Source organism: Umbelopsis ramanniana (assembly GCF_025399195.1).
Source record: "Umbelopsis ramanniana AG unplaced genomic scaffold K450scaffold_26, whole genome shotgun sequence".
Classification (NCBI taxonomy): Eukaryota; Fungi; Mucoromycota; class Umbelopsidomycetes; order Umbelopsidales; family Umbelopsidaceae; genus Umbelopsis; species Umbelopsis ramanniana.
The window spans coordinates 90,963-104,610 of NW_026252112.1; the positions used below are offsets into that span (position 1 = coordinate 90,963).

Sequence of the window (13,648 nt, forward strand, 5' to 3'; positions counted from 1 at the left end):
AAAATATTATATTCAATTTCCATTGGCTAATATTTTTTATTTCCATCGCTTCCATTGGCTACTGTAGTTTTGCTCGAGAAATTTTGTCGCAGCAGCTGCCGCTGCTGCTTTATCATTTTTTAAATTGATTGCTGTATCTTTATTACTTTAGTTTTTGATTGTAGTAGCATTTTTTCTTGAGCTTCTTATATCTAAATTTTTCTAATGGATGAAAATTTGCTTATGCCATACAAGCCTAAGCTTTTTTGCGCTGTTCTTGTGATCCACATAGTAACCTCCAACAAATCTCGTTACTGCCCTTTAAAAAGTTTCGAAGGAAATGACCGTAAACTTCACGGATTCAAAGATAATTTGCAGAAGAAAATTATATACATTTCTCCATAGGCCAAAAAAAAAGAAAACAGAATTTCTGCTCTCGTCCACGTAAAGCTATCAAAGGGTAATTTGTAATACCAGCACTTTTGCTATAACCCGGATGGCATCCGATGTGCTCAACAAATTATTTATGAAAGTAGAAAAAGAAACTTTGATTACATTTGGAGTAGAAATATTAGTGAAATGAAAACTTGATAGGATTCAGAAACACAACAATGGAGTATGTGACGAAGGTTCAGTAACCGCATTATGAAAAAGAAAATTTCTACTATCATGAGGACACTGTTTTTATACCTTCTAAAATTTTCACTCAAATCCATATATAATTATCAAGCTCATTCTATTTTGTATTCTAACTTTTCAAACAGCAGCCTTCTAAGCTAGGGAACAACGATCGACTTCCGATGAAATAGAGGTCGAGACAGTTGTGATTTAATGAAATGCAGTTGTATTTTCTAAGCGGTGAGTAATGTAATATGTGGCATTTAGAACAAATAGATTAGCATAGACGAGCCAGAAGACTACGAAATTTCATCGGCCACCTTAATATCAAATTCTAAGCATAGAACAATCACTGTAAATGTCAAAGCAGCACGGTCGCTGATTCGATTTTAATTCAATGTATTTGGGCCAAAATTTTTCCTTGGAATGGTCATGGGAGACTAGGATAACGCCTTCCCAAGGTGTACAATTGCAACGGCCGACTGCAAATTTTATAGAATTGCATCAGAGCACTGCATAAACCGATCAGATCAAAGCGTCTAGTCAGCCAACTCAGTTGGACCGAGAAAAGAAGACCAGTTTTAGAATGCAAGAGTTGATTGATTCAACGCTAATTAGTCGCAGAAAAGCAAAGATAGAGCAAGCAAAATTTCAACACTACAACGTCTACATACCTAAAAATCTCGTTATACCCAAGTCTCATTTATTCTACCACCTATTATTCCTTGACTACCATTTCTCGAGCTCGGATTAAAAGCGACCACTGTTTTAGTGTCTAATGAAAGCATTGCGACATATGTGAAAGTTCTCTACATACGTTGGTAATGAGTGCTTGTTACCTACTTATTATGGATTGAATGGCCATTTAAATTTGGAAAGAATGCTAGATAGGTTGTCAAAACATTAAAAGTCTTCTGTTACGTATAAATGTGCTCATTAAGCATGGAGCTGGTATAGTCATTTAGAAAGCAGGCATACCTCATCTAGCCAGAACGGCATGGTGGTGTTCTCCTGCACGACAAAATCCCTCACAGAGTTTGGATGCACCGCCGACAGCCTGATATACACAAGACAGCAACATGCTATGTATTTAAATCTGAGAAATAGACACTTTTCATCCATTTGTCAACTGCCGGGAAAAAGGAATCTGGAGTAAAGCTCTCCAAGAACTACTGCCTAGAGAGGACATCGACTTGCTAACCAAGGTAAAGCAACTACTTTTGCTATCTGATAGTAAGAGCATCTGAACGCCTTCTAGAAAGCAGATACTATCAGCAATTGGGCTCATTTTGGTATCAAAACGGAAGCTCCACTGGAAAAGCTGTATTGAGGACAAGAGATGGGTTCCAGATGCATGTATCTGGACCATACGGCGCAACAGATGGCGTTGGTTAATGCAGCTACAACTTGAAGTGGTGCCCGAAGTGGACCAAAATGTGCTCATTGCCATTACAACGTCCTATATCCCTGAATTGGAAGAGCTTAGAGTAACGTCTTACGCGCGCAAAGACGAAATACAAGATTTCCGTAGATATGGCACAACGCTACGAAAAGTATATATACCCGATACCCCATGTATGTGTCAAAGTGGATCATACCGTACCATCATGGCTAAATAGCTCTCTTTGGCATCTGAGTTGGCAGCTTTGAACTTCCCTTTCCTACCTTTCTAGTTTTGTGTTTTCCGTTTTTTTTCCGTCAATTTCTGTACCTTTTGTTCCTGAATTTGTAAACTTATCTGCTTCGCAAATAGCTGAATAAAACGTGAAAAAAAAAAAAAAAAAAACTGTTACGCATACAGGTCGGCTGCACTAGTTACGAACAAGTTAAAATGTCTTTCACATACACTTGGGGAAAAAAGATTTGTTGTAGAGCTTAGCCTTTCATTAGATGGATGGATAATGCTCAGCAATAACTGTTTGATATGAAAACCAGATTGGTATGGAACAAGTGGTTGAGATACGAGCTGGAGACGGGCGATATATGGAATTTCACTATGCTTTCACCGACTTATTCAATGATTTAGCGTAGCTTATTTAGATGTACTTGATAGTGAAATGGCCGATTTATTTTCGTTTCTGCTAGTCATGGATTTTGGTAATGCATAACGGGGGTTTTTTTTTCTTCAAAAGAGTCGTGATTTATTTCAATGTGAAGTATAGGTCTCAAAATTTGTGAGATAGACTATGCTAACTTATGGGGGTATGAAGATGCGAGGGCGATTGATATAGACAGTGTCATTAGACCACTCCTACCACTCCTTTCCTCAGCCATTTTCTCTTTTCTTTTTTTCTTTTTGCGTCGTCTTGTATTCTTGTTGACAGGGTGTGTCACAATGACTCCACCAATTGCTCATAAGTCAGTCTGTCTTGCTCCTCCTCGCGGAAGACAAATTTCCAGTGGCAGCGCCAGACGGTCGCTATGGCCCTACTTAATATGATTACGCTGGAGGGGTTGCGGTTTAGGCTTATCTTGCTCCATAGAAACTGGAAACCTTCTACAACGTTTTGTGAGGTCAACCACCTTCTTGGACTCGGAAGATCTTTATCAAGTCATATATTAAAGAGAGTCAGGGTGTATTGCCAGAATCGATTCTTGGGTGGGCTGGTAATGCATAACAAGTTACAAAGTAATTTTGTTTATAACGCTTGAAGAGGACGATAAATAATAATACTAGGCATGCGTTACAGTGGCGGTTGAAAATCACACAGCTTTCCAGTAACTGATATTTCAAGCTCACCGGCTCCCATTGCGAAATGCTTTGCCATCTACAGATTTAGCCTTTATGGTCACTGCAGCTGATGACATACTGATTTATTTCACTACTAGTCATGGCTGGCTCTCTTTTATGTGTCGCGATCAAACCTTCCCCATGTCACAATCGCACCGTCATCTTTTGACAAAAATTCATGATTGGCCTATAAGGTATATATTCAACTGCTATCAGGTTAATATCTGATAGTTTTCGCCCTCCAAACTTCACGGGAAGCGCCTCTACCGTTTTTCCGCCTCTAATTAAGCATTGGCCAAAATGGCGCCATAGTGAGGCCTCGTGGCACTCCACTATTTTCGTTACATTAGGCTCCGCTTCGAAGGATCTGCCACTGAAGGTATAGGCCAGATTTCAATGTTCCGGATTTTGCCGCGATCTGACCTCCTTGACCATTGCCAGAAGCAAGCTTGCTCAGCTAACTTTAACGACTTGAAAATTTAACGCACTTCTGTGGTACACACGGCTAACTTTAACGACTTGAAAAAGTCAACGCACTTCTGTGGTACACAGCGGCCAAATAAGACAATGCAATTTCTGTAAGTCACCAACAGTAGATTAACGATCTGTATCCACAACGTATAATGTACTGTGTAAAAATATTATAAATGACTGACTTACATTTCTATTGTAACAAGTATTCATTGGTGTGCTCAAGTAGTTGAATACTCCGATTTGCGAGGATAGCTTGGTCAATAAAACTCCATTGGTTATAGTTTCTTCCTAAATGCAATCAACGATGGAATATACAACAGTGTTTTCCTTCGATTGATGAAATGCTTGAGTAGTGTTACTGAAGAACACGGCGTTGCAATAGCTAGAAAAGAGTCGAAAGTATGGACTTGGATCGGATATCAAGGCTGCTAAACATGATGCGGACAGGCTTGTTCCAAGCCCGACATGCCAAATTACAGGTTCAAGAGCTCAGCCAGATCAAGTAGCAAGTATGAAGAATTTCTGTTGATAGCAATTCGACAATAGCCACTACTTGTAATTGAAAGAATAAAGAAAAGGGGACTCCTTTTACTTCGTCTAAAATTATCACCCTTCATAAGAAATTTTATCCACAAGTAGCTTACTTTTAGCAATGTCAAAGAGCAGCTAGCAATCCCATATTGTGTTCGTGAATTCGGTGTGCTAATGTGGGCTGCTTACTAATATTACTGTCGACGTTCATTATATGCGATGCTTTTTTCATTGGCAGTCGAGCAATCTACATCACAAGGGATGTGGTTTTTGAGTTTAAATGGTGTCATACAAAGTTACACATCAAGCCTGGCCAGGAATTATCGTTCTGGAAGCTACAGAATTTGTCGTTCGAACAAAGAAACTTTTTTTTTTTACATATCATTTTCGAAAGGTTTTATCAACAAATGAAGCTCCTAGTTACTCTGCTACCGGTTTATGAAGCATTTCGTTCTTGTGTGATTGTGTCAAGAGAAAAGCTCGTTGAAAAAAGCGGGGCATGCTGAATTTCTTTTTAAAAAATAAGCGTTGGAAGTGGCGCCATTACACAGAAATTTCGAAAAGAGCACAACGGTTCTCGTTGTAGTCAAGCCATACACCCGTATTTCACAGGTCATACCTTGCAAGGTTACATCTTGCCACTTGATTCCTTTTTTTTATTACATCTTTAGACAAACAGCGCGCCTCGGTCTTCTAATCAGGTCATTCGGCTGGCTGCTTTTAGTAGGGTAATAACGCTGACCTCGTAAAGTAATTTACATGCATACATTCCTTTCAAACGAGGAAACAAGTGTACTGAATGACTCCGTCGACTTCCTTGTATAGCTCATGTTAATTTGACTTCGTACCTTCTCAGCCTCGAACTGTCCCATTTTTGTCTCTGGCTGGATGGATGTTTTGCCGCTCTAGCGGATGGACAACGGTATATATAAAGCATCAAAGTACGCTTTTTTGCAAGTTAACTTTCCCGCAATGTCAGCGCTCAACATTCAAAACTACCTTCAAGCTTATGCAACCTGGTTTGCTATGAACCCCATCTTTATCAACCATGGATTCCAACTGTTGAGAAGGCATCTAAATCTGGATACATCCAACAATGTCCATCTTCACTTTCTGTCAGACGCTAGTCATCAAATTGACATGAGGAACTGCGTAGACCTGGTTTACATCAAGATTTGGTGCAATGATCTGGTCCCTACTGCAAACCCATTGACTATGGATCTTCCGGAAGGCGCAAGGGTGTACATTGGACAAACCGCCAATCCACGGGCCAGGGAACATGCTTTGCAACCTTATATCTCGGCTTTTGGAGTTCCTACACTTCATTTGTGTGTTGCCCATAATTTGTCCCAGTACCATCGTGATGCCCTGGAATGTGCCATAATAGCTTGGTTCACATTGTTTCTTGGACTGGCTGTCTTGAATAAGTCTCCTTATGGAAACTACATCTACCGAGAAGTAAATCCAAATGCTACTGTTGATGAGATATTGCCAAGTGACTATCGTGCGGTTCATTCCTTCAGCAACTGGAGGCTCACGATTGTCGTTGGTACAGCTCCTCCCGCCGGCGTAGCGTTGGCGGCAGCATATCGAGACAGAATGGAGCGACATCCGCTCATGAATTGGGACGCGTTTCCTAATACCGGGTTGGGGATGTTACGATTCAATCTAGTTCAATATGCTCTTCCTCCTTTCATCAATCACTATCCTGATGATGTAAGTCGAGGCATTGACGACTGGTATCCGCATTTTGATCAAGAAAAAGTCAATAACGCTGATCGAAACTTAAAGCAATCTATGAGGGAACACTCCAGACCAATTGCTCTCATGCTCGGTGCTAGACCGACACGACTTGTTGACGGTAGCCTCCGTAACAACTTCATGAGTGACCGATGCGGACGGCTGAATTTCTCGCGCCTGAATTCTGGTCGCTTCATTGCCATGCTGTGGATGCCCGATCCTAGCCACTACAGACACTTCAGGCTCCAAGACAAGATGTTCGGCGTTGAGCTGTACACATTAGCTAGCAAAGCGATTTACACCCTTGAAGAGAAATTCTTATCGGGACGTGATGGACGGGCTGATGAGCAGGATGACTTTGGTTTTACCAGCCTTGAAGTTGAAATGCTACAGTTTTGGTGGGATTCTCATCCACTTTGTGCCAAGATAAGGCAGCTATGTCTCAAAGTGGCATTAATCCCTACATCTTACAAAACAGCATGGACCGGCACCTTACCTGTAGTGAATACTGGCTTGTTTGGTAAATTTGAATAATAGACTTTTGAAAAATAGAAGAAAGGACTAACATTTTCAACAATATATAGATTCGGTTCCCACGAATTTATGGTCAACTTTGCCAACAACCTACGTCGATATCGACATGTTAACCATTCCGGGAGACACATCCTTATATGTAGATAAAACTGAGGAAGGCTTGACACTGGTATGTTATCACATAGAGTAGCAAGTCTGTTAAATAGCGAATCAAAAGTATAACCATTTTTAATAGCCCACAGATACGCTTGTTTTGTCTGGGAGACAGGATCAAAGTGACGAGCCAGCTACAGTGTCTATCGAAGGTACCATACGGCATGATACAAGAATCATCCGTATGGCTACCCGAGATAATCCCAATTTTTCGGTTTTGTCTACTGCTGAGCAAGTCCAAGTTGTTCGACGAGCCATCGGTCAGTATGCGCGAATTTTGAACGTTGGTTTCAAGGATAAACGCATTGCCGAAGGACACTTTCATCCTCTGCCTGATGAACCTGAAGATGTTCAAGTCGCTAGGTCCAGGCGCGAATACTACGACCAGCAAAGCCACACCATCAGGGGAAATCAATTTTTGTCAACTTGTTCCTTATGTAACTTCCACTTGCCGGCAAGAACATATACAAGAAACAGGAGTATCTTATTTTCCTCTGGATGCCTCTGCGGTCGGACACGTTTCATAGAGGGCTGTCATTTTGTCCAAGGGCAGATTCCACTGAAAACGTTTCCGGATAACAATGTCTTCATCCACCACATAATGCATCTGCCGGTACCACTTGTTATAAATCACAAACAGCTTGTGGTCTCGGTGATCGACTTTCTAGAAACTGAAGGAACAACTTACTTTCAGTCTCAAGCTCAGCCGATCATCGAGATATATGGCGCTGTCTTTGCAAATTACAAAGCGTATCGAAACCAGGAAAAAGAACACAAAACTCTGTCGACGGCTTTTTCACGCATGGTGAACCAATTGTACAGAGATTTGAGAACTATAACTGGATTCGAAACAATTGGCCCTAGATCCACCTCTCGTGCTCCTAAACCGATCGAGAGAGCTGCTTACGGAACTGGCACGCCAAACAAGTTCACTCTTTATTCATTTGGTGCGTTGACAGAGGGTTCGCTGGAAGAAGTTGCAACCACGGAAATGGAGACATTGGAAGACATGGATTTTTGCCAGTATGGAAGTCGCCTGACGGAGCTAGCGCAGCAAAAGAGAGCTGAAAGAGACGCAGCTGCTGGTGGATCTGGACAAGCTGAAGGATCTGGAAGAGCAGGTCCGTCTGGATCATAACTATCACTTGTTTCAAAATAAAATACAATGTATTATTTGCCAACAAGCTTGTAGCTGAAATTTAGAAATTCTCGTTAGTCTAGCAGTCGAAATACGATGAGCATCAATTGTAGTGGAAAAAAAAAATCATTTTTGGTGTGGACAACATCAGAACCCGCGCAATTTTTTGAGGTGACGCGATAGAGTTATCAGTTGAGAATAGTCATGCATTCTAATTTAATCTATAATATAGAAAGTAGTTATTTCGACTCTCTTCTACTAGGTGAGTAAAGTCAGTTCCATTTCATAAGACAATATGGAATTAATTCGAGATAGTAAGCTTCGAGGTTTTTGTGTAGATCATAAGAGCAGCGCAAAAAAAGCTTAGACTTGTATGGCATAAGAAAATTTTCATCCATTAGAAAAATTTAGATATAAGAAGCTCAAGAAAAAATGCTACTACCATTAAAAACTAAAGTAATAAAGATACAGCAATCAATTTAAAAAATGATAAAGCAGCAGCGGCAGCTGCTGCGACAAAATTTCTCGAGCAAAACTACAGTAGCCAATGGAAGCGATGGAAATAAAAAATATTAGCCAATGGAAATTGAATATAATATTTTTATTGACCAATAAAAAATCTCTCTGTCAGGGGGTCGAGCCGTGGCATTTCGAAAGTTAAAAGCCGACGCAATAGAAAGACAGTTAATCATAAATGGGACTGAATAAAAATGAAAATAGATAGGTTAGATGCAAAAGCGACGACTGCTGCGACAAAATTTCTCGAGCAAAACTACAGTAGCCAATGGAAGCGATGGAAATAAAAAATATTAGCCAATGGAAATTGAATATAATATTTTTATTGACCAATAAAAAACTCTCTGTCAGGGGGTCGAACCCTGGACATTTCGGTTAAAAGCCGAACGCTCTACCAACTGAGCTAACAGAGATTCTGTTTTTTCGGAATGTGACCGCTTTTATTCGTAAAGAGCTGTCACATTCACCAATAAGAGAGAGTGCTTCTGTTCAATGACGTGTGTGTTCCGCCTATGAGTATTACTTCAGTAGCAATAAAGAAGCAAGATCACTGTTTTCCTCGATTTATATAGTTTCCAGTGTGCGTTTATCACAGTACTATTTCACGTTAATGGCTGTAATAGTAGCGAGCTCTCGTTAGGAGCAGTAGCTATTTTATTCTTATTCGTTGTAATGACGATGAATATTAAACTTGTTGAATCAAGAGAAGTAAATCAAAAATGAGAATACACTAATACTTTTAATCTAGGAACTATGGTATGAGTCGCTTCAGACTAAAGTAGCGTCATTCATTTCACTCATGGGCCACATGTCTCAGGCAATAGCAAACTGGTATTATTAAGAGCAATAGATGTTTAGAAAATTCCATTTTTATATTGTGCTTTGGTTAACACGTATTTATACATAAAAGGTTTTTAATTTTTCTTTAATCAGTTTATAACCAGTGTAATCGACCGTAGCACATGTAACCACATGGGTATTACTGGAGATTCTTAATGAAGCTCCTAAAGCTCGTTATGCGGCTTTATCTACTCTGTATTGTTGAGTGCAGCTGAGGTTGTAGCTTTGATGTAGTATGTGATTAAATTAGTCGCCTCCGATTTTGTAGATTGTCCTCAATCAACAGCATTTATCTGAGAGAGCTAATCAACGTACTTAGACTGACGCATGAACGACAATGAATGCGATATGTAATATAATTTTTTTTTACAGCTTCTGGTCTGGGAATAAATTTTTAAGTAAACAACAAGACTGCAAGTACCGATTATTTTTTTTTATACAAATTTATATTTTCGCCAAATTCATTAACCTGTTTGCCATCCTAACTCACACGTAAGGCGGCAAAACCCAGTTCTCCAAACCGGAGTGAGTCGTCTGTTACTTCCTGAATAATGTGGCATATCCCAGGTGTAAGTTCCTCACATCTGAACACCCTGGCGTTAGGACTGTATTCATAAATAAAGTTTGCACCGTATACCCCTCTAGTAGTCGCTACTAGCAACAATGAGCCGGTACCGTATTCTTTCAGCAGTAGAAAGCCATTCGTTATAAGAGAACCAATTGGAACAGGCCATGGTAAGTTGACGTTTCCGGTGAATTCTTGGTCCTGAAGGAAACTTAAATGAGTCTTTCCTAGCACAGCATGCTTGTCATTTTCGTCATAAGAGGCTGCTAGAGCTACTATGTCACCATAAGACACATGCCGCTCTTCATGAGTAAAGCTGAATACTCGTGACTTATGTTGCATTCTTATAAAGTCAAACCAGCTCCAATCCACTGCCCTTGTTGTTTTGAAGATTGTAGTGACTATTCCAATGCCCACTAAATACAAGCTCGCCGCAGAGGTGATGTCAATACCGCTCAGCTTGCCTACATGCAAGGCCAGGCTAGTCTGCCATATGGCGATGGTGAGAGCAGCCGCGATGACTGCAAAATAGGATCCTACTAGTACCTTATCCTTGACTATAAAACCATCGGGATGTAAGCGAGCCCATAGAGCGAACACCTGCTCCGTATTTGGGAAGGAAGGAGTGAACACTGCAAGTTCATGACCTACCACGGCTATCATTCTGTCAGCCTTGGTCTCTATTGAATGCTCATTACGTACTATAATATCATGCTTAGCACCGCTCGTATGACTTGTGGGGTCTTTTCTTTTCGTCATGGTGGATTCCTTCCTTTTGCCGGTTTTAGCGCTCCGATGGTGTACTACTAAACGGTTCTTCTTCTTTCTCAGTGCCAAGATAGTAGCTGCCGCAGGTAAGTATGTAACTTTGAGATTTTTGAATTCAGTATGGTTGGCCTCGTCATCAAGTTTGATGAGAATGTGCTTACGCAATAGCCTTCGTAAGTGAAAAAAGTCGTTTCCTGAGTCCTGACGCAATAATACGACCAGTTCTGTTTCTAGGCACGATATATCTCCTCCAGAGGCATACAATACACTGTAATCTTGAGTTAAGACGGTGGAAAAAATAACATGTCTTACTAAATACTGCACGTTTAGGCTGTCGTGAGAAGCCATATTGTGCGCTCCATGAGATGCTATATCTCCAACCCTACCCACATGCTCGTCGAACGAAGCATAGCATAACAGCCTAAAACAAAAATCTTCATAAGTCCACGTCAACCCTTTATAGCTGTACCCTTCTAGCAGTGGCCAAGGAGTACCTAAGTCTTGTCTCTGAGCTCTTCCAGGAAGTCTAGAATACAATCTGGCAACATCGCCGAATTCGTATTCTAGCCTCTGAATGCCATAATCCAGCACTCTAAGTACCAAAGTGAGTTCCAGCCCCAAATTGTTTTTAGCCAACACAGTTTTTATGTGGTTGCTAAGTAGCCCACACAGAAGAACGTTATTCAGCGTATAACGTCTATCGATACCAGAAGTACAGCATTCTTGTTTAGTGATATGCGCCAAAACGTAGTTCATCACTTGGTCGCTGTTATTGCACTTCTTTAAAGCTCTGATGTTGTTGATACCTTTAAGCCGTCTACCGTCCGCAAAGGACCTCAGTGGTATGTGCTGCATAATGGCATAAAGCGCGTATAAAAGTATATTTAAATAGATGCTGAACCGCTGCACTAACTTATAGAGTTGCCGTTTGATGAATTGCTGTACAGTAAGTATTTCAACTGAATCCGTGGACATATTAACAGCGTCAGCTTTCATAGCGCTCGGCGCTTCTGGTGTCATTCCTGCCTCTGACATATCGATGAGGAAGATGTCGTCTATGTGGTGTGCACTCCTCACCTCTGCCGTGTCTTGTTCTTTCATTGATGCAGCCATAATGCGGTGCAAAGCGGTGAAAGAGGCGGTAGTGAGTGGCTCTGCTCTAAATATACGGCCAATCACGATATTGTACGACAATTGAAGCGTTGCACATTTGCACAGCGTAATATTCACTTTCTAGGCATTTATTTGTTTATCGTTTTCCAGTTATGTCTTATTCGGGTACGTGCACTTGCTCTTTTTCGCTCCACATTGATCCCACCGCGAATGAGGAAGAGTACAAGCGACGTCGCTGCCTCACATCTATTCTTACCTTGCAAGCTGTATGATAATGAAGTGGATGCACAATGGCTCAATTGACGCATCTACACAGATTATTTTCTGCCCATTTGAATTATAAAGCTTTCTATTGTTTGCGAGGCAAATTGTTGATAGTTTAGGCGGTCAAGTGGTCGGATGCTGATAGAAAGCCCACTATTCAGTAGAGTCATCAGTGAGAGTTGATGAAAAGTCAAGGTTCAGGCTGCGTGCGAAGGTTAAAAAATGAAATCAATTCTTCAGTCTACATTACCTATTACCATACACTGCTCGGTATTGATGCAACGTTAGCCATAAAGCTAGAAAGTCAAGCACCCATGTTCGTAGGCTGTACAAAAATTTGGCGACAGTCAAGGACTAAATTGCCTTCTTGTATGCTATTTTTGGATATTTCAGGATTTGCGTGTGGACGGAAGTAATTGAACTGGCGTCGGATGCTTACTTCATAAGAAACTGCACCTTCCATGCTGGCTCCTCAAGATGCCGGGCTTGAATGGCAGCAGTGCAGTCAGGGCCAGAGGTCGTGAAGCTAAAAATGACAGTCCGTCCCCCAAAAATAACTTTTCTGTTCAGCACGGGCTCCGTCCAAATTTTTCTTCCGTCTCCTTCGTACTTGCTTGATTGAATGTACAATTCAGTCATTGCGTTTCTACTAGCCCTGCTAGCTGGTCTTGGAACAGGTTTTGGTAAGACTTGGCCGGACAGATGATGCTACTCTGACCTTCTGGTATTGACCTTGTCTGTGATGTAGGAGGACTCTTTGTTGTAGCAACGCACAATGTGTCATCAACTGGCAATCTGCCACTGACCAACGCTCAATCTACTGACAATTCATCAGGGAGGCGGAAACCACATGGAGTGACCATCAACATTCAGTCCGACTCTGACAGCTTGGGCAAAGAGAACATCTTATTCATGGGACGAATGCAAGCGTTTTCGGCAGGCGTCATGGTTTATTTATCGGTGATTGACATTATACCCGAATCTGCCAGAGATATTGGTATAGCGCTGGCGCTGATCTGGATGGCCATTGGCGTCATCAGCATGTGTCTTCTGGAGGCCATCCTAGAGCCCTACACGCATTCTCGGGACGGTGAAAAGAATGATCAGCAGAGAATGCTTCATACGTCCATGGTGACATTTGTGGGCATGGCTCTTCACAATACGCTGGAAGGACTTTCCGTCTACCTCTCGGCACTTAAAGACATTAAATTTGGACTTCCTTTATCGATTGTCATCATGCTACACAACATGGCGGAGGGAGTAGCTGTGGCCATACCCATATACCTTGCGACAGGCAATCGGGCTAAAGTCATCCAACTCACGTTTTTCAACGGTCTGTTCGAACCCATAGGAGTGATCGTTGCCGGATTTTTACTGCAGAGTGTTTTGACCGATGTCCTATTGGCCAAACTACTTGCAAGTGTAGCAGGCGTGATGCTGTTCATATCTTTCCACGAGTTGATTCCCATGGCCCTCAAGTATGCGGGCAAGACACAGACGGCGTTATCTGTTGCAGCTGGAACGGCCATTTGTTTGGTGGTGTTAATGATTGTGGATGCCTTATCTTAGGGCATACCAATTAATGTATATAGCCATTGTTATTTCTTTTTCCTTCACTACTCTAGAATTCATAATAAAGAAAAAGGGTTACCGCCAGTGGTTTTGCTTTTGCGCTACATCAACA

At 41.3% G+C, this 13,648-nt stretch overlaps 3 protein-coding genes and 1 non-coding gene across 4 annotated transcripts; 2 read left to right on the forward strand and 2 right to left on the reverse strand.

Moving 5' to 3' along the window:
• The first annotated feature begins 4,839 nt into the window (after positions 1-4,839).
• K450DRAFT_280490 (uncharacterized protein) lies at positions 4,840-7,939 on the forward strand. The gene is made up of 3 exons (XM_051593362.1): positions 4,840-6,593; positions 6,658-6,776; positions 6,843-7,939. The coding sequence occupies exons 1-3, from the start codon at positions 5,246-5,248 to the stop codon at positions 7,896-7,898; spliced, it is 2,523 nt and encodes an 840-aa protein (XP_051444782.1). The 5' UTR covers positions 4,840-5,245; the 3' UTR covers positions 7,899-7,939.
• An 815-nt stretch (positions 7,940-8,754) lies between these two features.
• K450DRAFT_t50 lies at positions 8,755-8,827 on the reverse strand. Its single transcript has one exon. It is a non-coding gene; the product is annotated as a tRNA-Lys (tRNA).
• Positions 8,828-9,626: 799 nt separating this feature from the next.
• K450DRAFT_240303 (uncharacterized protein) lies at positions 9,627-11,718 on the reverse strand. Its single transcript, XM_051588904.1, has one exon. The coding sequence runs from the start codon at positions 11,698-11,700 to the stop codon at positions 9,736-9,738; it is 1,965 nt and encodes a 654-aa protein (XP_051444783.1). The 5' UTR covers positions 11,701-11,718; the 3' UTR covers positions 9,627-9,735.
• A 756-nt stretch (positions 11,719-12,474) lies between these two features.
• Positions 12,475-13,647, forward strand: K450DRAFT_188054 (uncharacterized protein). Its single transcript, XM_051584439.1, has 2 exons — positions 12,475-12,647; positions 12,713-13,647. The coding sequence occupies exons 1-2, from the start codon at positions 12,587-12,589 to the stop codon at positions 13,531-13,533; spliced, it is 882 nt and encodes a 293-aa protein (XP_051444784.1). The 5' UTR covers positions 12,475-12,586; the 3' UTR covers positions 13,534-13,647.
• The last annotated feature ends 1 nt before the right edge of the window (position 13,648 follows it).